At 47.1% G+C, this 22271-nt stretch overlaps 1 protein-coding gene across 17 annotated transcripts in view; it reads right to left on the reverse strand.

Moving 5' to 3' along the window:
* The window catches only part of LRRC7 (leucine rich repeat containing 7), a 358992-nt gene that overhangs the window by 64052 nt on the left and 272669 nt on the right, over window positions 1-22271 (reverse strand). For all 17 annotated transcript variants that reach the window (XM_077276763.1, XM_077276762.1, XM_077276750.1 and 14 more), the window contains 4 exons: window positions 18849-18964; window positions 16170-16239; window positions 13421-13520; window positions 11443-11567 (listed from right to left, as the gene is read on the reverse strand). In XM_077276763.1, coding sequence (XP_077132878.1) covers window positions 11443-11567; window positions 13421-13520; window positions 16170-16239; window positions 18849-18964 — 411 coding nt within the window. The remainder of the gene's footprint in view (window positions 1-11442; window positions 11568-13420; window positions 13521-16169; window positions 16240-18848; window positions 18965-22271) is intronic.

Genomic DNA, 22271 nt, shown 5'->3' on the forward strand with positions numbered 1-22271 from the left:
GGTCATGCCTTTTGGTCTTTCTAATGCCCCTTCAGTTTTCCAGTCTTTTATGCATGATATTTTCCGCGATTTTCTGGATAAATTTATGATAATATATCTGGATGATATTCTGATTTTTTCTGATGACTGGGACTTTCATGTCCAGCAGGTCAGGAGAGTTTTTCAGGTTCTGCGGTCTAATTCTTTATGTGTGAAGGGGTCTAAGTGCGTTTTTGGGGTCCAGAAAATTTCCTTTTTGGGGTATATTTTTTCTCCCTCTTCCATTGAGATGGATCCCGTCAAGGTGCAAGCTATTTGTGACTGGACTCAGCCCTCCTCTCTTAAGGGTCTTCAGAGATTTTTGGGCTTTGCCAACTTTTACCGCCGATTTATTGCTGGTTTTTCGGATGTCGTTAAACCACTGACTGATTTGACCAGACAAGGCGCTGATGTTGCTAATTGGTCCCCTCATGCTGTAGAGGCCTTTCAGGAGCTTAAGCGCCGTTTTGCCTCTGCCCCTGTGTTGCGTCAGCCTGATGTGAATCTGCCTTTTCAGGTTGAGGTTGACGCTTCGGAGATCGGAGCTGGGGCAGTGTTGTCGCAGAAAGGTTCCGACTGCTCCGTCATTAGGCCTTGTGCCTTCTTTTCTCGCAAATTTTCGCCCGCAGAGCGGAATTATGATGTTGGGAATCGGGAGCTTTTGGCCATGAAGTGGGCGTTTGAGGAGTGGCGCCATTGGCTCGAGGGGGCTAGGCATCAGGTGGTGGTATTGACTGACCACAAAAATTTGATTTATCTTGAGACTGCCAGACGCCTGAATCCTAGACAGGCGCGCTGGTCTTTGTTTTTTTCTCGCTTTAATTTTGTGGTGTCATACCTACCGGGTTCTAAGAATGTTAAGGCAGATGCCCTTTCTAGGAGTTTTGACCCGGACTCTCCTGGTAATTCTGAACCCACAGGTATCCTTAGGGAGGGAGTAATTTTGTCGGCCGTTTCTCCTGATCTGCGGCGGTCCTTGCAAGAGTTTCAGGCGGATAGACCGGATCGTTGTCCGCCTGATAGACTGTTTGTTCCGGATGATTGGACCAGCAGAGTCATCTCTGAGGTACATTCTTCTGCATTGGCAGGTCATCCCGGAATTTTTGGTACCAGGGATTTGGTGGCAAGATCCTTCTGGTGGCCTTCCCTGTCACGAGATGTGCGAGTCTTTGTGCAGTCATGTGACGTTTGTGCTCGGGCCAAGTCTTGTAGTTCTCGGGCTAGCGGACTGCTGTTGCCCTTGCCTATTCCTAAGAGGCCTTGGACACACATCTCGATGGATTTTATTTCAGATCTGCCTGTTTCCCAGAAGATGTCTGTCATCTGGGTGGTCTGTGACCGTTTCTCTAAAATGGTCCATTTGGTTCCTCTGCCCAAGTTGCCTTCTTCTTCTGAGTTGGTTCCTCTGTTTTTTCAGAATGTTGTCCGATTGCACGGTATTCCTGAGAATATTGTTTCTGACAGAGGTACTCAATTTGTGTCTAGATTTTGGCGGGCATTCTGTGCTAGGATGGGCATAGATTTGTCTTTTTCATCTGCTTTTCACCCTCAGACTAATGGCCAGACCGAGCGGACTAATCAGACCCTTGAGACATATCTGAGGTGTTTTGTCTCTGCTGACCAGGATGATTGGGTTGCTTTTTTGCCATTGGCAGAGTTCGCCCTCAATAATCGGGCCAGCTCTTCCACCTTGGTGTCCCCGTTTTTCTGTAATTCGGGGTTTCACCCTCGATTTTCCTCCGGTCAGGTGGAATCCTCGGATTGTCCTGGAGTGGATGCGGTGGTGGAGAGATTGCATCACATCTGGGGGCAGGTTATGGACAATTTGAAGTTGTCCCAGGAGAAGACTCAGCGTTTTGCCAACCGTCATCGTCGTGTTGGTTCTCGGCTTTGTGTTGGAGATTTGGTGTGGTTGTCTTCTCGTTTTGTCCCTATGAGGGTCTCTTCTCCTAAGTTTAAACCTCGGTTCATCGGCCCTTATAGAATATTGGAGATTCTTAATCCTGTTTCTTTCCGTTTGGACCTCCCTGCGTCCTTTTCCATTCATAACGTTTTTCATCGGTCGTTATTGCGCAGGTATGAGGTACCTGTTGTACCTTCAGTTGAGCCTCCTGCTCCGGTGTTGGTTGAGGGTGAGTTGGAGTACGTTGTGGAGAAAATTTTGGACTCTCGTGTTTCCAGACGGAGACTCCAGTATCTGGTCAACTGGAAGGGTTACGGCCAGGAGGATAATTCTTGGGTCAATGCATCTGATGTTCATGCTTCTGATCTTGTTCGTGCCTTCCATAGGGCTCATCCTGGTCGCCCTGGTGGATCTGGTGAGGGTTCGGTGCCCCCTCCTTGAGGGGGGGGTACTGTTGTGAATTTTGATTCTGGGCTCCCCCGGTGGCCGCTTGTGGAATTGGACTTGTCATCCTCTTTCCTGTTTCACCTGGTTCCATCAGTAGTGGGTGTCGCTATTTAAGCTCATTTCTCTGGTGGTTTCTTGCCGGTCAACAATGTTATCTGATGCCTCTCAGTGCTTGTTCCTGCTTCTAGACAACTACTAGATAAGTTGGACTTTTGTCCATGTTTTGTTTTGCCTATTTGTTCCAGTTCACAGCTGAAGTTTTGTTACTGTGTCTGGAAAGCTCTCGTTGATCAGGGATTGCTACTCTGGCGTTATGAGTTAATGCCAGAGTTTAAGGTAATCTCTGGATGGTGTTTTGTTAGTGTTTTTCTGCTGACCATGAAAGTATACTATCTGTCTTCTGCTATCTAGTAAGCGGACCTCAAATTTGCTAAGACTATTTTCCTGCTGCGTTTGTTGTTTCATCTGAACTCACCGTCATTATATGTGGGGGGCTACTGTCTTCTTTGGAATATTTCTCTAGAGGTGAGCCAGGTCTTATATTTCCCTCTGCTAGCTATTTAGGTCTTAGGCCAGAGCTGGGCATCTAGCGATAAATAGGAAATGCTACCTGGCTATTTCTAGTTGCGCGGCAGGCTTAGTTCATGGTCAGTATAGTTCCATCTTCCGAGAGCTTGTCCCTCTATAGGCTTGCTATGATCTCTGCCTGCAGAGATCATGACAGGCATCACAACATTGGCGTAAATTATAGCCGCGTAGTCTATGACTGGTGGATATTTCTGTCTTTGGCACACGGGCGGCTGAAAGATGCATCAAGCTGCTTAAGAGAAGTTGGCCTCTTAATGAATTTGGCGCCTATTTAGATGAGCCAACATGGCCATTAAACGACTGCTGATCCTGATTGGCTATGTACAAGCCGATGCATGGTCATTTAATAGCTGGCCAGAGATTGACCTGCTGCTGAGAATGATGATTCCATATTGGTACAAATGATCCAATCACCTGACGAACGAATAATTGCATATTTACAAGTCGTTCCTGATTATCAGCTTGTCTAAAGAGTCCAAACTCCAGCGCATAAAACGGCGGTCCTAATTAATTCCCCCATTATCTATTGATAGTGAAGGACTTCCTAATTGATCATTTCAGTTCTGACAGGTGCAGCATCAGCAATGATAATCATTAAGGTCTTCGAAGTATGGCAGATGTACATCGCTCATCACTCCACCAGAATGTATTCCACATGAAGCATTGAAAAATAAGTCACAAAATCCTCAGATTAATTTAAGAAGAGACACATGAGAAGTGTGTGCCGAGACAGATTGCCTGAGATACACTTGAGAAATTAAGAAATGTTAAGAGTGACGTGACATTGCATGTTGATATCTAAATGAGACTTTTTTCATTTTTTTAGTAAAAATATAAAAGTATAATCCAACTTAAAAAAAAGGATTTGAAAACTTTTAATGAAAATATTCCAAAAAGTTTCAACAAAAGTTTGGTAAAGTCTCCAATATCATGGAATGTTGCCTGTCCATAGGAGCTTACAATCTAGATGGAACGGGAGGAATGATATTAAGCGCAATATTTTCAGGGAAAAAGATCCTTGTTTTAGCAAGGGGGTTATGAATAAAGTGAATCTGTCAACCAGATATATAGCGGGGGGCTGTAATGGGCGCAGCTAGAAGGAAGCCCCACATGACTGCGTTGCCAGGAGGAGGAGTGGAGAATTTTAAAACTAAATAGGCATTGTCCCGGGATTGGTGGGATTATGAATGGGAGGGGGCGTTTTGTTGGGACAAGGAGGCGGGGGCTAGGGAAAAGTGCGGGAAGGGATCATTATTGCGGGGCCACAGGAAGAGAGAAGACCTGCTGCCACAGCGTACTCACCATGGCCAAAGTGGACAGCTTGGTCGCGCAGCACGGTCCAGGAGGGCCGGATGGCTGGAGGAGCAGCTCACTGGGCTGCTCGGAGACAGCAGGAGCCGGGGCAGCAGGACCAGGAGGACGAGGCCGCCCGAGAGACTGTCCCCCGAAGTGACACCGCGCGGCAGGCGCAGGCCGTGGAGCCCCTCCCGGGACCCTGCGGGGGCTGTGGGATGCGGCGCAGCAACCTCACCCGCTCCCCCCTCCGGCAGGAATCTACCCGGCGGCTCTGCCGGCACGAGGCAACGGGGCGCGGCGAGGATAGTGCAGGCACGGCCGGATGCCGGGGCCGCACCGGAAGTCAGGCTTAGTCTCGGGCGCGACGGGCTTCAGCGCCCGGGAGTATATCCAGGACCCGCCGTGGAGCAGCGCAAGCGGCGGTGCCAGCGACGGTGCAAGGGATGAGCCCAGCAGGGACGGCAGCGGCACGGAGCTTGGAGGCTGGTGGTGCAGCGGCGGGCGCACCGGGACCACGTTCACATGGTGCACCTGGCTCGGGAGCAGGTCGGCAGAGCAGGGTGACGGGCAGGACGAATGCAGCGGTCACGCCGCGGGAGCAGCAGCCAGCGGGGCCAGTCCGGCTGAAGGGCGCAGAGGACCACCGGAGGTTGCCAGGTCGAGATCCAGCAGGAGGTCGAGGGATCGGTCAGTTTCGCCAGTCTCGGTCCCTCTGGTGACGTGGAGGCCAGGGGCGCGGGCCTGGGGCAGCAGAGTGGAAGCGACGACTCCGGATCCGGGAGCGATCATCGTGACAAGGGAGAGCAGCGGGATTCAGGAGGCACGGCTGGTGGGGACACAGCACCTGCGCAGCCCCGTGAGTATATGTCTAGTCTTTTTCCGGTGCCGGGTGTGGTGGGGTTAGCGGAGCGGGGTGGGGATGGTAGCTCGGGATTTCCGGGCGTTAGAAAGCTTTTGGTGGGTATGTCGCATATTTTGAGGAGATTGGATGATGGGGTGGTGGATAGTGTGGGAACATCGCCCGCAGGGGCTTGGTTGACAGATTCTGGTTGCGGAGCGGGGGGGGGCTGGCAACATAGCGAGGTCTGGTGGCGCTTCACCGGCTCCGGCGGCTGGGGTGTCGGTGTCGGTGCAAACTGAAACAGGGAAGAGTGATGCGGTGAAGTTAGACGATAGGGCAAAAGGGGAGGTCTACATGTGTTTTAAGGGTCCGCTGGGGGCCCATTTGAAGAAAGAGGTGAAAGAAAAAAATGGGAAGCATGAATACGTGGAGATTTTCTCTCTCCTTCCTTTGGAAAAATTTAACTTGGACAAAGGAAAGAAAGATGATAGCAAAAAAGAAGAGGAGGAAGAGAGACGTTGGCGTCTGATTCCTCAGACGTTCGTAAACTGGCAGCAGGCTTTTGCTATTATGGCAAGTGTGATAGGAGAGAAATCCCCAGAAAATTGCTCGGGTCTTTTTTGTTATTTTGATGCCATTGGGGAAGAACATCGTACTTACGGGGGCCAGGCTTGGCTGCGCTACGACGAGCAGTTTAGGCAGCGAAAGGCGGTTAGGCCCGAGATAAAATGGAATCAAAAGGACATTGGATTGTGGTTGATGGTGATGGCCCCGATGCGGTATGGGCAGTCCTTTCAAGGGGGCGGGGGGGTAGCAGTCAGCAGTGAGGACAAGGGGGAGGAGGACAGGGGTCACAGGGTGCAAAAGAAAAAACGGGTACGTGTTGGCAATTTAATGACGGCCAGTGCAAGTATGGCAATACCTGCAAGTTTAAACACGTGTGCTCCCATTGTAACGGGGCCTCGCATGGGGCATCTAAGTGTTTTAAAAAATCGAGAGGCAAGCCACCAGTGGGTGGCGGCCAAGGGGGTGACGCGAGTGAGGCTTCAAAAGATGGCCCCCTATCTAAATAGATACCCGGACCGTCAAAAGGCGGAGGTTATTAGGGATGGTTTTTTTGAAGGTTTTAAGATTCCTCACCTGACTCATGTGGTCCCCTTTTCTATGAAAAATTTGAGGTCAGCAAGTTTGCATGCGGATGTTATTACGGCTAAGTTGGCAAAAGAGGTTGAGATGGGAAGAATGGCGGGGCCGTTTAGTTTTTTGCCAATGGCAGGGGTAATTGTTTCCCCGTTGGGAGTGGTACCCAAGAAGGAGCCGAATAAGTTTCGTCTAATTCAACATCTGTCATATCCCAAGGGATGCTCTGTGAATGATGGGATCGTGGAGGAATTGTGCTCCGTTGTATACACGTCATTTGATGCGGCAGGGCAGTGGGTGCGTAGGTATGGGGCCGGGGCCTTGTTGGCGAAACAGACATTGAGTCAGCTTTTAGGCTCCTGCCGGTGCACCCGGAGAGCATTCCTTTATTAGGTTGCTGTTGGGATGGGGGTTTTATTTAGACAGGTGTTTGCCTATGGGCTGTTCGATCTCTTGTTCGTTGTTCGAGACTTTCAGTACTTTTTTGGAATGGGTTGTTAGAGACGTTTCTGATGTTCCTTCGGTCATTCATTACTTCGATGATTTTTTGTTTGTAGGTCCACCAGATTCTGCAGTATGTGGACATCTACTGGCTACCATGGAATGGGTGGCTGGACAGTTCGGTGTTCCTTTGGCGCAGGATAAAACTGAGGGCCCCTGCACGGTTTTGAGTTTTCTAGGGATTCTTATTGATTCCGGAAGAATGGAGTGCAGATTGCCGTACGACAATTGTGGTGTCGGTGTTTATCGGGGCGACATTTTTAGGGACCGGCGCGTACGTTTTCACTGTGATAACTCGAGCGTGGTGTCAGTTATTACCAGCCTGTCTTCTTCCTCCCCCCCGGTGATCAGGCTGGTCAGGGAATTGGTGTTGAAGTGCCTGGATTTGAATGCATGGATTTCGGCGGTGCACGTGCCAGGTGTTCAAAATTCTATAGCCAATGCTTTGTCTCATTTGCAGTGGGAACGATTCCGGGAGTTGGCACCAGATTCGGAGGCTACAGGAGCAGAATGTCCTTCGCATCTGTGGCAGATTGTTGCACCAAAAAGGGGATTTTTTTGTCGCGTTTTCAATTTCTGGCCATATTGAAAAAAGGTCTGGGATTTCTGGGGGTTAACCCGGGTAATTTCGAGTCTCACTCATTTAGAATTGGGGCCGCGTCCGAAGCCGATGGATTGGGCTTGGGGCCGGAGGTGATTAAAAGAATAGGCAGATGGAGTTCGAATCGTTATCTGTCTTATGTTCGGCATTGAGTCAACGGTACTGGGGCAAGTTATGGCGTGGTGTTAATTGTTGTTATGTTTTCCAGGTCGGACCCCCCTCTTGGCTTGGATTGTTGGACATTCATTCGTTTACTGGGGTGCTCTCCGGGCTGATGCTAGGCCGAATGGTAGGCAATTAGGTTTTGGTAGGGATGCCGTGGTCATTAGATGGTTGGGTTTTCGGGGTATGTTGTGGCGTAGTTTGTTGTCGGAATTTTCCCGCTCCGCCCATTTGGATCGATCCCCGGACATCGTGGTTGTTCATCTTGGAGGATATGATTTAGGAGCAAAACCAGTGAGGGAATTGATTCGGGATATCCGTTTCGATTTCTTGAGACTGTGGGTATCTTTTCCTGGTGTACTGACGGTTTGGTCAGACATTGTGCCGCGGCGGACGTGGCGGGAGGCTCGTTCTCATAAAGGGATTAATAGGGCCAGGGTGAAGCTGAATAGGGCGGTAGCGAGCTTTGTGTCTCGGAACGGGGGTATTGCCGTGAGACATTTTGAACTGGAGTCCGGGATCGGTAATTTTTGGAGGGAGGACAGAGTGCATCTCAATGACATTGGTTTGGATTTGTGGGCGCTCGGTTTACAGGAAGGAGTCGAAAGAGCTATGGCGGTGGTGGGGCACTCACGAGCCTGAGGTGGTCAGGGCTGTTCGTGTGTGGCGGGGTTCTTGGAGTTGGTGATGATGCTTATGGGGTTGATCTGGCTTTTGTTACGGGCTCTGGACGGGGAGTTTACCTCGGGAGCTTTGGGGTTTGTTTGCCCGAAATCGGGTTACATGGTGCCCTCGAGCTGGTGGTTACGGCTGAGGGTAAATAAGTGTTTTTGGTTAAAAATTTTGTGGTGGCTTCATGCCTATTATGAGCCATATTTTTTAGCTCCAAAAACCCTCCCCTCAAGGTTTTTTACATTTGCAATGGTATACATGTTGTTATTCATGTAATTGTTTAATAAAAGTGGCTGCTGTGGCCAAATTATCCAAAGAAATTAATGTGTTTGTTTGAATTTCTAGGGTGGGCAAGCAGAGTTGTTTAGGGGGGGCAGGGTAGTTGGGGCGGAAGATTACCTACGGAGAGGACCCTGTATTGGCGATACGCGGTCATGGGGCCAACTCTGATCTAGAGTGAGCAGGCCGGCTTGTAGACGGCCCACAGATTATGGTTATGTGACAATACGTATTAAAGGCAAGCGTAAAACTGAGACTGTAAGAAACAAATGGTCTGGGCTGGGGCAGTGAGTACCAATGAATGGATGCAGCACAGGAGAAGTCCTGTAGAAAGAGAGGATGAAAGTTTTGGGTGGTTGGGTAGGCTGATAAGAGTGGAGATGACAGTGCAGCATTGTGGAGAGCTTTGTAAACTAATAAAGTTGGAATATTATTCCGCAGAACACTCTTGGTTCTTCTGAAAAACAATGGGATCGAAAGGGTATCAGTCATATCAGTAATAGTGCGGTACAATGCCATATTCCAGCCCAGGAGCACCAAACAATGTCCATAATTCTCAATGTGCAAACAATGCTGTCCGTACAATGTGCCAAAAAAGGTGCCATATAGTGCTAACGTACTAATACCATACATCATTCATGTAATACCATCAAAACAATGCCAGAGCCAACTACAGAAATAATAGAAACATACAGTGCTAAACTAATACCGCCACACCTATATAAATAACTCCATGATGTGCTGAATTAATACTTTGATACATTCTATGATTGTATTATTTATACAATGTATTATTAATACTATCATATGACACCCAAATAATACTGTCACTAAGGGTATAAGTAACACTGCTATACAGTGTTTACATAATACTATCCTGCAGTGTATAAATAATACAACCCTGTAATTTATAATTACGGTAATACTACCATACAATCCACAGCAAAAACTATCACCTGGGCTATGAATGATACTGATATGAAGTGCTCACTTACTACCATTCACTACACTTACTGTTAAACAGCATGCAGTTTAGAGTATATGCAAACTATATATAGGTGTACACATCGATATAAAGGGAACCTCATCGTGCATGTGTCACAGTTCCACCCCTCAGTGTGTCTGGGATGCAGTTACTGACAGCTCAGCCATCCAGTCTGGCGTTGGGGCGTGCTGAGCTGTCGGTGTGTTGATTGACAGCTCGGCCATCCAACCTGAGATGGGGAGGTGCTGGCTGACTCCAGGTGTTCATTGTCCCAGGTGATTTCCCAGCTACTTAACTGAGCTGTTTCTCCCATACCTGTGCCACACGTACATTCAGCTACTGTTTCTTTTATTTTTTTCTGTGCCTTTCATTCTCTTTATTGACCTTTCGTTACCTGACCTTGGACCTCGTTCTGACAATCCATCTAACTACGCCTTTATCTCTTACTCCTGTTTATGACGTACCCTCCTGGCTTCCTGACCTCAGGCTCCTTCACTATCCCATCTCACGGCTTGTCTGTGAGAGGTGACTCAATGTCTCAGCATGCATAAGCACACTTATTGTGTCATACACAAATCTACACATTCACTACATACAGGCATACACATGCAAAATCAGTGCACGCACACTTACTGCAGACTCGCTACATACAGGCATGCAGACGCGCAATCTCTGCACTCATGCAAGCACATAAAAGCTAACTCACTAAACAAAAGCATGTACATATACTGCACACTGACTAAATGCAGGCATACACACACTCACAAATGCACAATACCTGCAATACTTGTAGTATGTGCATTCACACAAGCAAGCACACACTACATACAGGCATACACACACAAAATCTCATGCACACACACTGTATACTCACGACATACAGATATTAACACATACAAACACACAATGCAGGCACCATGCAATCACACATATGCACACTCACGCATGTATACAATACACATAATGCACAGCACACAAGCATGCATGCACGCACACAGACAGACAGACAATAAATGCACTCAGTTATGCACATATATTCACACTCATTACACACAAGCATTCGCACCCTACAATTAGGCATGCACATACGCACAATACTTGCACTCAGTTATGCAAACTCATTACACATGAGCATGCACACTCACTCCATACAGCAACGCACACACACATACACAATACCTGCACTCACTTGTGCACATATATTCGCACTCACTACATACAGAAATACACACACATACTGCACACACACAATACCTGAACTTATGACCGCACACAAATTACACACATACCGCATACTCACTCCATACAGAAATACACACATACTGCACACACAATACCTGAACTTATGACCGCACACATATGCACACAAATTACACATGTGTACTGTAGATAGAAACAACTTCTAAATGTAGTCGGTGTTCTGTGACTACACAGGGAAATGTTATTCCCCCTTTCTTGTTTCGCACACCATCAGATCTGGAATCTCCTGACTCTAGGAATCCAAGCACAGATTGATGCTGTTAGTTCAATGCAATAGATACTTCCATATTGTGGCGTATTTCCATAGCAAGACGCATGATAATAGTGATGTATGAACCCAAGACTTTATACAGTGCGCATGCTTCTCTCTGCTTAGGAAATGGGCTAATCTGAGATTTTCTTGGTTGCATTGGTAACTTCTTACAGAGAGAACTACATTAGTCATTAGTTGTATAGAATAAAAAGCTGGAGCCACAGAAAATGTGTGCCCTATTTATAAATGAAGCACATGTCTGTTCATTGAAAGAGAAAATTGCTGGCCTTGAGACAAAAAAAGATGGTTGGCTGCTAAATATTGTGCAAGTTCGTGAGTTATGCCTATCTGAATGGGGTCTGATATGCCATACAACCCGTGGACATAAGTGGCGCTGTTTCTGGAAGAAAGCAGCCATGTTTTTCATTGCATCTCAAATAAAACACTAGTGCATTCATTCAGTGGCTGCTAATGTCGGCTTTAACCTTGAGCTGACCTTGACTTTTCCCGGAGCTTCTTCTTCTTCTTTTTTGTCTTCAAACTCAAATGCCACAGTCATCCTTTGCTGTCGCTGTTCTTCCCAGAGCGTGGGGTTAAAACTGTCACTGTCAGACTGGAAATCTGCATTAGAAGCAAACATTGACTCTCTCACATGTGACTGACAGATAATGATTACTGCTGTCAAAAACAGATTGCAGTCTCCCAACCTTTGCTGGCCCAATTACCAGCGAAACACTAGATGGAAAAAAAAAGAAACAGTTCCTACCATATGTTTACATCATTACCCTCAGTCAGTTCTTAACCTCGCGGATTAATTTTAGTCAGCAACATATGGATACAGATTGTATCACATTATTCCCATGGGATTAAAAAATTAACGAGAAATATTGGTCCTTGGTTTGTGTGAATGTAAAGCTCAGAATGCAAAACACTGCAGCAAAATCTTATTTATGAGAAATATTAGGTCCCAACTAGTGACGAGCGAGCGTGCTTGTATACGGCTGGAGTCACACTTGCGATTTTAGAATCGGTCAGATTTTGTTCCTGCAAAGTCAGACGAGCGTAATGCGAGTGTCATGCGTTTTTCGTGCGAGTGCAATCCGATTTTTCACACCAAGGATCCGATTTACATCCGAATACAGTGTGATTGCTATCCGACTGCAATGCAAATTTAACGAGCTTTTACATACAGCAGTTCTCTATGTCATTTACACATCGTTTTCAAAGGAAATATTATTCAAAACATATATATAGATATATTAGATAGATAGAATGAAAGCCAGTAAAGGCTAACTATACAGCTATGAGCTGATATTAATAGTCTGGGAAGTTCCCTGGGTATTACCCCCTTCCCAAGCTATAAACATCAGCCCCCAGCTGTCGGCTTTCCCTCTGCTGGATAAGAATATTATGCGTGAGCCCACGCCATTTTTTTCTGAAAAATAATCTTTTATTAATAAAATACATGTACAGTAATTTGCACACACACTGCACTAATTGTATTTGTCACTGACATCTATATATCTACCTATTATATGTGTATATACTGTATGTAATCCATCTATTCTATCCTGTCGGCTCCTGCTGTGATTTTACACTACGCAACTGCTGAATTGCCGGCTTTTCTTCCATCTCTCTATCTATCTATGTAATATAGATACATATGTGTGTCACTTACATCTATATATCCATCTATCCTATGTGTATATATCTATTCTATATATTCTATTCTAACCTGTCACTCTGTGATTTTACTGTACGCGGCAGATGAATTGCCGGCTTTTCAAATGTGATCGGTGTGTAAAAATTGGACAGCACTCGCATGGTCCAAGAAGTGCTGTGCGATTTTCTTCTCGAACCCATTGACTTCTATTGAGGGATGCGATCTGATTTCCGATTACAATCGCAGCATGCTGCGACTTTTTTCCACTCCGATCGTGATCCGATCCGAGCTGGAAAAAAACGCAGATTAACACATAATGATAAAATAACATTGGTCCGAATGCAATCTGATTTTTTTATCGGATTGCATTCGTCCAATTTGATCGGAAGTGGGAATGAGCCCTAAAGCGTTATCTGAGCATGCTCGTGTCCTAATCAAGTATTTTCATGAAATGTTCGAAAAAAAAAATGCTTGAGTCGCTGTGGCTGCATGTCTCGCAGCTGTTCGACAACCGCAACATATGTAGGGAATGCCTAACAAGCAGACAATCCTTGCAGGTGTTGTAGCTATGTAACAGCCCGAGACATGCAGCCGTGGCGATTCAAGCATTTTTTTTATCCGAGTAAGCTCACTTACTACTAGTCACAACAAGTTTTTTCAGCCTTTGGATGAAAACAAATTTTTCATTCACCAGAAGGAAGCAGAGATCTTAAAAATGAAGTAGGAATCGTAACAGAGTATATTGAAAAGTTTCAAAACTTTGCCCCACAATACCACAAAGTTGAAAATTGGCAGCTGTAGAAATCCTTACCTTCATCCCCACGTGGCTGCTGCGGGAACATGTAATTAGTTAATACTCTCTGCTTGGTGTCAGGATGAGCCTCCGTCTGTAGAGGGATGAGAGCTTTGGACTGGAAGGAAAAGAAGAATAAGTTATTTGCTACTTTCACTTCTAAAGCATTTCCATTTCTTTCCTACAGCCAAATAAATTGGAATCTGTCAGCAGGTTTTTGCTATATAATCTGAGAGCAGTACGATGTAGGGGCAGAGACCCTGATCACAGCGATGTGTCACTTACTGGGCTGTGTGCTGCTTACTAGGTGCCTCGTAGTCAACTGCTCTGTGTAACCCCATACCCACCACTGATGAGCAGCTTTCTGCCTATGCACAGTGTAGACAGGAAGCTGCAAATCAGTTATGTGGGCGGGGTTATACACAGCTTAGCATTCTGAGCACTGCTAGTTCTGCAGCTGAAAAAACAGTATTCAGACCAGCAAGTCACCCATCACTGGAATCAGGGTCACAGCCCCTATATCATGCTGCTCTCAGATTATATAATAAAAATACTACTGATAGATTCCCTTTAATTCTCAATTAAAAATGGCCCATAGTTGCTAATATTATCCGATAAAGCGCTAGATAGCAGAGCACAAAACATGATTAAGTTATAATATGGAGATGGCATCTCACCAATATAATGACTTGGCAAACTGAGTGAATTAATAGATGTCCCCACAACATGTTAAAGTGGCTACTGTGTCCTATATATATACTCATATATATCTATATCTTCTATAACCTCTATCCTATATATTCTCATCCATATCTGTATCCTATACACCCTCATCTATATTTGTATCCTATATACCCTCATCTATATTTGTATCCTATATACAGTGGGTATGGAAAGTATTCAGACCCCTTGACATTTTTCACTCTTTTGTTTCATGTTTCATTGCAGCCATTTGGTACAATCAAAAAGTTAATTTTTTCTCATTACTGTACACTCTGCACCCCATCTTGACTGAAAAAAACAGAAACGTAGTAATTTTTGCAAATATATTAAAAATGTAAAACTGAAATCTCACATGGTCATAAGTCTTCAGACCCTTTGCTCAGTGTTGAGGAGAAGCTCCTTTTGAGCTAGTGCATCCATGAGTCTTCTTGGGAATGATGCAACAAGTTTTTCACCCCCGGATTTGGGGATCCTCGGCCATTCTTCCTTGCAGATCCTCTCCAGTTCCGTCAGGTTGGATAACGAACGTTGGTGGACGCCATTTTCAGGTCTCTCCAGAGATGCTCAGTTGGGTTTAGGTCAGGGCTCTGGCTGGGCCAGTCAAGAATAGTGACAGAGTTGTTCTGAAGCCGCGCATTTGCTATTTTAGCTGTGTGCTTAGGGTCATTGCCTTGTTGGAACGTGAACCTTCGGCCAAGTCTGAGGTCCAGAGCACTCTGGAAGAGGTTTTCATCCAGGATATCTCTGTACTTGGCCACATTCATGTTTCCTTCAATGACAACCAGTCATCCTATCCCTGCAGCTGAAAAACACCCCCATAGCATGATGCTGCCTCCACCATGTTTCACTGTTGGGATTGTATTGGACAGGTCATGAGCAGTGCCTGGTTTTCTCCACACATACTGCTTAGAATTATCACCAAAAAGGTCTATCTTCGTCTCATCAGACCAGAGAATCTTATTTCTCATAGACTGGGAGTCCTTCATATGGTTTTTAGCAAACTCTATGCGGGCTTTCATATGTCTTGCACTGAGGAGAGGCTTCCGTCGGGCCACTCTGTTATAAAGGCCTGACTGGTGGAGGCTGCAGTGATAATTGACTTGTGGAACTTTCTCCCATCTCCCTACTGCACTCTGGAGCTCAGCCACAGTGATCTTGGGGTTCTTCTTTACCTCTCTCACCAAGGTTCTTCTCCCACAACTGCTCAGTTTAGCTGGACGGCCGGGTCTAGGAAGACTTCTGGTGGTCCCAAACTTCTTCCATTTAAGGATTGCGGAGGCCACTGTGCTCTTAGGAGCCTTGAGTACTGCAGAAATTCTGTTGTAACCTTGGCCAGATCTGTGCCTTGCCACAATTCTGTCTCTGAGCTCCTTGGCCAGTTCCTTTGACCTCATGATTCTCATTTGGTCTGACATGCACTGTGAGCTGTGAGGTCTTATATAGACAGGTGTGCGCCTTTCCAAATCAAGTCCTATCAGTCTAATTACACATAGCTGGCCTCCAGTGAAGGAGGAGAACCATCTCAGGGAGGATCACAAGGAAATGGACAGCATGTGACTTAAATATGAGTGTCTGAGCAAAGGGTCTGAATACTAATGACCATGGGATATTTCAGTTTGTTTTTTTTAATTAAATTTGCAAAAATGTCTACATTTCTGTTTTTTATCAGTCAAGATGGGGTGCGGAGTGTACATTAATGAGAAAAAAAATGAACGTTTTTGAATTTACCAAATGGCTGCAATGAAACAAAGAGTGAAAAATTTAAAGGGGTCTGAATACTTTCCGTACCCACTGTACTTTCATAGATATCTGTATCCTATATATCCTAATCTATATCCGTATCCTATATACTATCATCTATAGCTGTATCCTATATACCCTCATCTATACTTGTATCCTATATATACCCTCATCTATACTTGTATCCTATATATACCCTCATCTATATCTGTATCTTATATACCCTCATCTATATCCTTATCTTATATATCCTGATCTATATCTGTATCCTATATGTCTCCTCATAAATACATGAATCCTTTACCTGATTGTCAGAAAGCCACAGAGCAGCAAGTTCTTTAAGTTTCGTAAAGCTGAAGGGCAAATTCTTTAACCTGAAAATGAAAATCCCAAAAATAAAATTACTGAGGGATAGGAGAACTTATGCTCATGGAATACATTGGGGTCATTGCTCCACATACTGGTTCTGAAACCACCTTGAAGCATGAGCATAACTCTTAAAGCGGTCACTATGCCCATCATCAAAAGGTCGCTGTCCTCTGCCATTAAAGTCAGACCACCTCACTCTTCCACTGGAGGCTGCATAGATGGCCCATTATAGTCAATGGCAAGAATGTGGCCTCCAGAGAAAGACAAAAGAACCTGACAGGTTGCACACCAAGTATATAATGGCATATTTAATATCAGTGTCTCTCCCCTTTAACCCCAACATTGATAGGATACAGCGCTGAGCTACATACAGCATGGGACTGAGCTACATACAGCACGGCACTGAGCTGCATACAGCATGGGACTGAGCTACATACATCACGGCACTGAGCTACATACAGCATGGGACTGAGCTACATACATCACGGCACTGAGCTACATACAGCATGGGACTGAGCTACATACACCATGGGACTGAGCTACATACAGCATGGGACTGAGCTACATACAGCATGGGACTGAGCTACATACAGCACGGCACTGAGCTACATACAGCATGGGACTGAGCTACATACAGCGTGGGACTGAGCTACATACATCACGGCACTGAGCTACATACAGCATGGGACTGAGCTACATACACCATGGGACTGAGCTACATACATCACGGCAATGAGCTACATACACCATGGGACTGAGCTACATACAGCATGGGACTGAGCTACATACACCATGGGACTGAGCTACATACACCATGGGACTGAGCTACATACAGCATGGGACTGAGCTACATACATCACGGCAATGAGCTACATACACCATGGGACTGAGGTACATACATCACGGCAATGAGCTACATACACCATGGGACTGAGCTACATACACCATGGGACTGAGCTACATACAGCATGGGACTGAGCTACATACATCACGGCAATGAGCTACATACACCATGGGACTGAGCTACATACAGCGTGGGACTGAGGTACATACATCACGGCAATGAGCTACATACACCATGGGACTGAGCTACATACACCATGGGGCTGAGCTACATACAGCATGGGACTGAGCTACATACATCACGGCACTGAGCTATATGCAGCATGGGACTGAGCTACATACAGCATGGGACTGAGCTACATACAGCATGGGACTGAGCTACATACAGCATGGGACTGAGCTGCATACAGCATGGGACTGAGCTACATACAGCATGGGACTGAGCTACATACAGCATGGGACTGAGCTACATACAGCGTGGGACTGAGCTACATACATCACGGCAATGAGCTACATACACCATGGGACTGAGCTACATACACCATGGGACTGAGCTACATACAGCATGGGACTGAGCTACATACATCACGGCACTGGGCTATATGCAGCATGGGACTGAGCTACATACAGCATGGGACTGAGCTACATATAGCGTGGGACTGAGCTACATATAGCGTGGGACTGAGCTACATACATCACGGCAGTGAGCTATATGCAGCATGGGACTGAGCTACATACAGCATGGGACTGAGCTACATACAGCACGGCACTGAGCTGCATACAGCATGGGACTGAGCTACATACAGCATGGGACTGAGCTACATATAGCGTGGGACTGAGCTACATACATCACGGCAGTGAGCTATATGCAGCATGGGACTGAGCTACATACAGCATGGGACTGAGCTACATACAGCATGGGACTGAGCTACATATAGCGTGGGACTGAGCTACATACATCACGGCAATGAGCTACATACACCATGGGACTGAGCTACATACAGCATGGGACTGAGCTACATACAGCATGGGACTGAGCTACATACATCACGGCAGTGAGCTATATGCAGCATGAGACTGAGCTACATACAGCATGGGACTGAGCTACATATAGCGTGGGACTGAGCTACATACATCACGGCAGTGAGCTACACACAGTACGGCACTGAGCTATATGCAGCGTGGTGCCCCCTGATGAAGCGGCGGGTGAAACGCGCGTAGGGGTTCTTGGACTGGGTTACACACATTTCCCCTGTTGGATACGTCACTAGATGTAAGTACAGTCCGCCTCTATAGGTAGACACAGGTCTTCTTTGGACGGTCTTTTCATGTAGCTGATAGACCAGAGTATTTCAGCACTCATTTATACTCACATACTATGCGTGTACTGGCCCATCATTTTAGGAATACTCTGTTTTTGTATTTAGTCTTATTTAATTAAGTATCAATAAAGATGTATATTTTCTGAGATTGTATTGCATTAATTCTTCTTGTGATGATATTACTATATTGCTAAAGTCTCAACTTGGAACAATGCTGGGGGAGAATCGCTCCAATCTGGAAGTTCAGTGTTCACATTTTTTTTGTAATGGGACTCATTTAAGAGAAGGGGCATCCTAATGTCACAGCACAAAATGAAGAATGAGTGGTTAATTGCCAAAATCCCGAAATGTGGTTGAGGATGGGATGAACTGCTCAGATGCACTCAGGCCTTCACGATGGTGGTTTAATTCCCCTTGTGCGCTATTTAATGAGCACATTATGACGGTACCTGTTATCACTCAGATTCAGGACTCTCAGTTTCTGCATTTGGCCAATTTCTTCAGGGAGAAACTCCAGCTTGTTCGACCGAAGGGACATCACCGTGACATTCTTACAATTGCCAATCTAGCGTGAAAAGATAATAACTGATGTTCAATCCTTTGACACATTCAGGATCTCTGCTAGTTGTCAGTGAATGATAACAATTTTATTTTATGTTTCAGTGGAATCTTCACATTTTGTTACAAAATATCAGGGAGGGAAAATGTATCAATCTGGAGTCCTGGCTGTGTCCCCCCTCCCAGAGGCTATGTCCTCAACGCAGGTCTTTAATAGTAATAGTCATTTCACAGGGAGCAAAGTGACCTTTGGGGCCCCTCAGTCTCCAGGGCCCAGGTGCAATTGCAACCCCTTCCGCCTATTATAGTTATGTCTCTGGTACTAGCAATCTGTTCTAATTATTGCATTTTTGTTGCGTTTTCATCTTTTTTAATGCAGGTTATGTGTGTGCAGATTTCACGCATCTTATTTGAAATGTGATTTTTTTTTACTGTAGAAAAGATTCGATTTTTACACGCATTTTTCAAGCTCTCCATAAAAACCTATAGAAAAAAAATTACATAAAAAACACAATTCAGCCACAGTGGCTCTGAGTTTTCCACTTTGCTTAAGCTGTAAGGCTAAGTTCACACTAGGCATTTTTTGCAGCTTTTTATGCTAATTTTCAGCTGAATTTTACAGTGTCAGCAAAGCCTATGAGTTTTCAGAAATCTCATGCACACATTGTTTTTTTTTTTGTCATCGGTATTTTGTGCTTTGCATGTTTTTTTTGGATATAGAGCATTTCGCTTCTTTCAGCGTTTTATCAGCGTTTTTCACCCATTGAAAGCAAAGGGTAATGAAAAAAGCAAGTACAGCTGTATAACCAGTGGCGGATTATAATAAGGTCAATCTGGGCAGTAGCCCAGGGCCCAGTGGTGTGGTGGGGCCCTGGGCAACCGCTCAGATTGACCGCCGCCATCAGGGCATTACTGCCCTGACTGGCGTATGGGCCTGGTGGGCAGAGGGGACCCGCATCGGAACCCGTCTCATCTGCTCACCGGGCCCCTACCGGCGCTGCGGCAGTTTAACGCTATAGTTAACAGCTGCCAGCCAATTGGAGGCTGGCAGCTGACGTCAGCCGCAGCGCACACGTCGCCGGCGTCTGATGTCATTGTCAGTCGCCGGCGAGTGCACGCTGCTGGAGGGAGCTGCTTCGCCGAAGGAGCGCGGACAGGTGAGAAGAACTTGTTTTTTTGTTTTTTTTTATTGCGAACGGCAATCCGGGGGGCCCGGGCCAGTATGCTGGACACTGGGGGCAATATGCTGGACACATTGGGGGCAATATGCTGGACACACTGGGGCAGGATGCTGGACACACTGGGGGGCAGAATGCTGGACACACTGGGGGCAGAGATGCAGGACACACTGGGGGCAGAATGGTGGACACACTGGGGGCAATATGCTGGACACACTGGGGGCAATATGCTGGACACACTGGGGGCAATATGCTGGACACACTGGGGGCAATATGCTGGACACACTGGGGCAGAATGCTGGACACACAGGGGGCAATATGCTGGAGACACTGGGGCAATATGCTGGACACACTGGGGCAGAATGCTGGACACACAGGGGGCAATATGCTGGAGACACTGGGGCAATATGCTGGACACACTGGGGCAGAATGCTGGACACACAGGGGGCAATATGCTGGAGACACTGGGGGCAATATGCTGGACACACTGGGGGCAGGATGCTGGACACACTGGGGGCAATATGCTGGAGACACTGGGGCAGAATGCTGGACACACTGGGGGCAATATGCTGGACACACTGGGGCAGAATGCTGGACACACTGGGGGCAGAATGCTGGACACACTGGGGGCAATATGCTGGACACACTGGGGGCAATATGCTGGACACACTGGGGCAGAATGCTGGACACACTGGGGCAGAATGCTGGACACACTGGGGGCAATATACTGGACACACTGGGGCAATATGGTGGACACACTGGGGCAATATGCTGGACACACTGGGGCAGAATGCTGGACACACGGGGCAATATGCTGGAGACACTGGGGCAGAATGCTGGACACACTGGGGGCAATATGCTGGAGACACTGGGGCAATATGCTGGACACAATAGGGGCAATATGCTGGAGACACTGGGGCAGAATGCTGGACACACTGGGGGCAATATGCTGGACACACTGGGGCAGAATGCTGGACACACTGGGGTAGATTGCTGGACACACTGGGGGCAATATGCTGGAGACACCGGGGGCAATATGCTGGAGACACTGGGGGCAATATGCTGGACACACTGGGGGCAGGATGCTGGACACACTGGGGGCAGGATGCTGGACACACTGGGGGCAGGATGCTGGACACACTGGGGGCAATATGCTGGACACACTGGGGGCAATAGGCTGGACACACTGGGGGCAGGATGCTGGACACATTGGGGGCAGAGATGCTGGACATTGGGGGCAGGATGCTGGAGACACTGGGGGCAGGATGCTGGAGACACTGGGGGTAGGATGCTGGAGACACTGGGGGCAATAGGCTGGACACACTGGGGTCAGGATGCTGTACACACTGGGGGCAGGATGCTGGACCCACTGGGGGCAGAATGCTGGACAAACTGGGGGCAGAGATGCAGGACACACTGGGGGGCAGAATGCTGGACAAACTGGGGGCAATATGCTGGACACACTGGGGCAGAATGCTGGACACACTGGGGGCAATATGCTAAAGACACTGGGGCAATATGCTGGACACACTGGGGCAGAATGCTGGACACACTTGGGGTAATATGCTTGAGACACTGGGGCAGATTGCTGGACACACTGGGGGCAATATGCTGGAGACACTGGGGCAGATTGCTGGATACACTGGGGGCAAAATGCTGGACACACTAGGGCAGGATGCTGGACACATTGGGGGCAGAGATGCTGGACACATTGGGGGCAGGATGCTGGACACACTAGGGCAGGATGCTGGACACATTGGGGGCAGAGATGCTGGACACATTGGGGGCAGAGATGCTGGACACATTGGGGGCAGAGATGCTGGACACATTGGAGGCAGGATGCTGGACACACTGGGGCAGGATGCTGGACACACTGGGGGCAGGATGCTGGACACATTGGGGGCAGGGATGCTGGACACATTGGGGGCAGGGATGCTGGACACTGGGGGCAGAGATGCTGGACATTGGGAGCAGAGATGCTGGACACTGGGGGCAGAGATGCTGGACACTGGGGGCAGAATGCAGGACACATTGGGAGCAGAGATGCTGGACACTGGAGGCAGAGATGATGGACACTGGGGGCAGAGATGCTGGACACTGGGGGCAGAATGCAGGACACACTGGGGGCAGAGATGC

This window comes from Ranitomeya variabilis, chromosome 8 (genome assembly GCF_051348905.1).
Source record: "Ranitomeya variabilis isolate aRanVar5 chromosome 8, aRanVar5.hap1, whole genome shotgun sequence".
NCBI lineage: Eukaryota > Metazoa > Chordata > Amphibia > Anura > Dendrobatidae > Ranitomeya > Ranitomeya variabilis.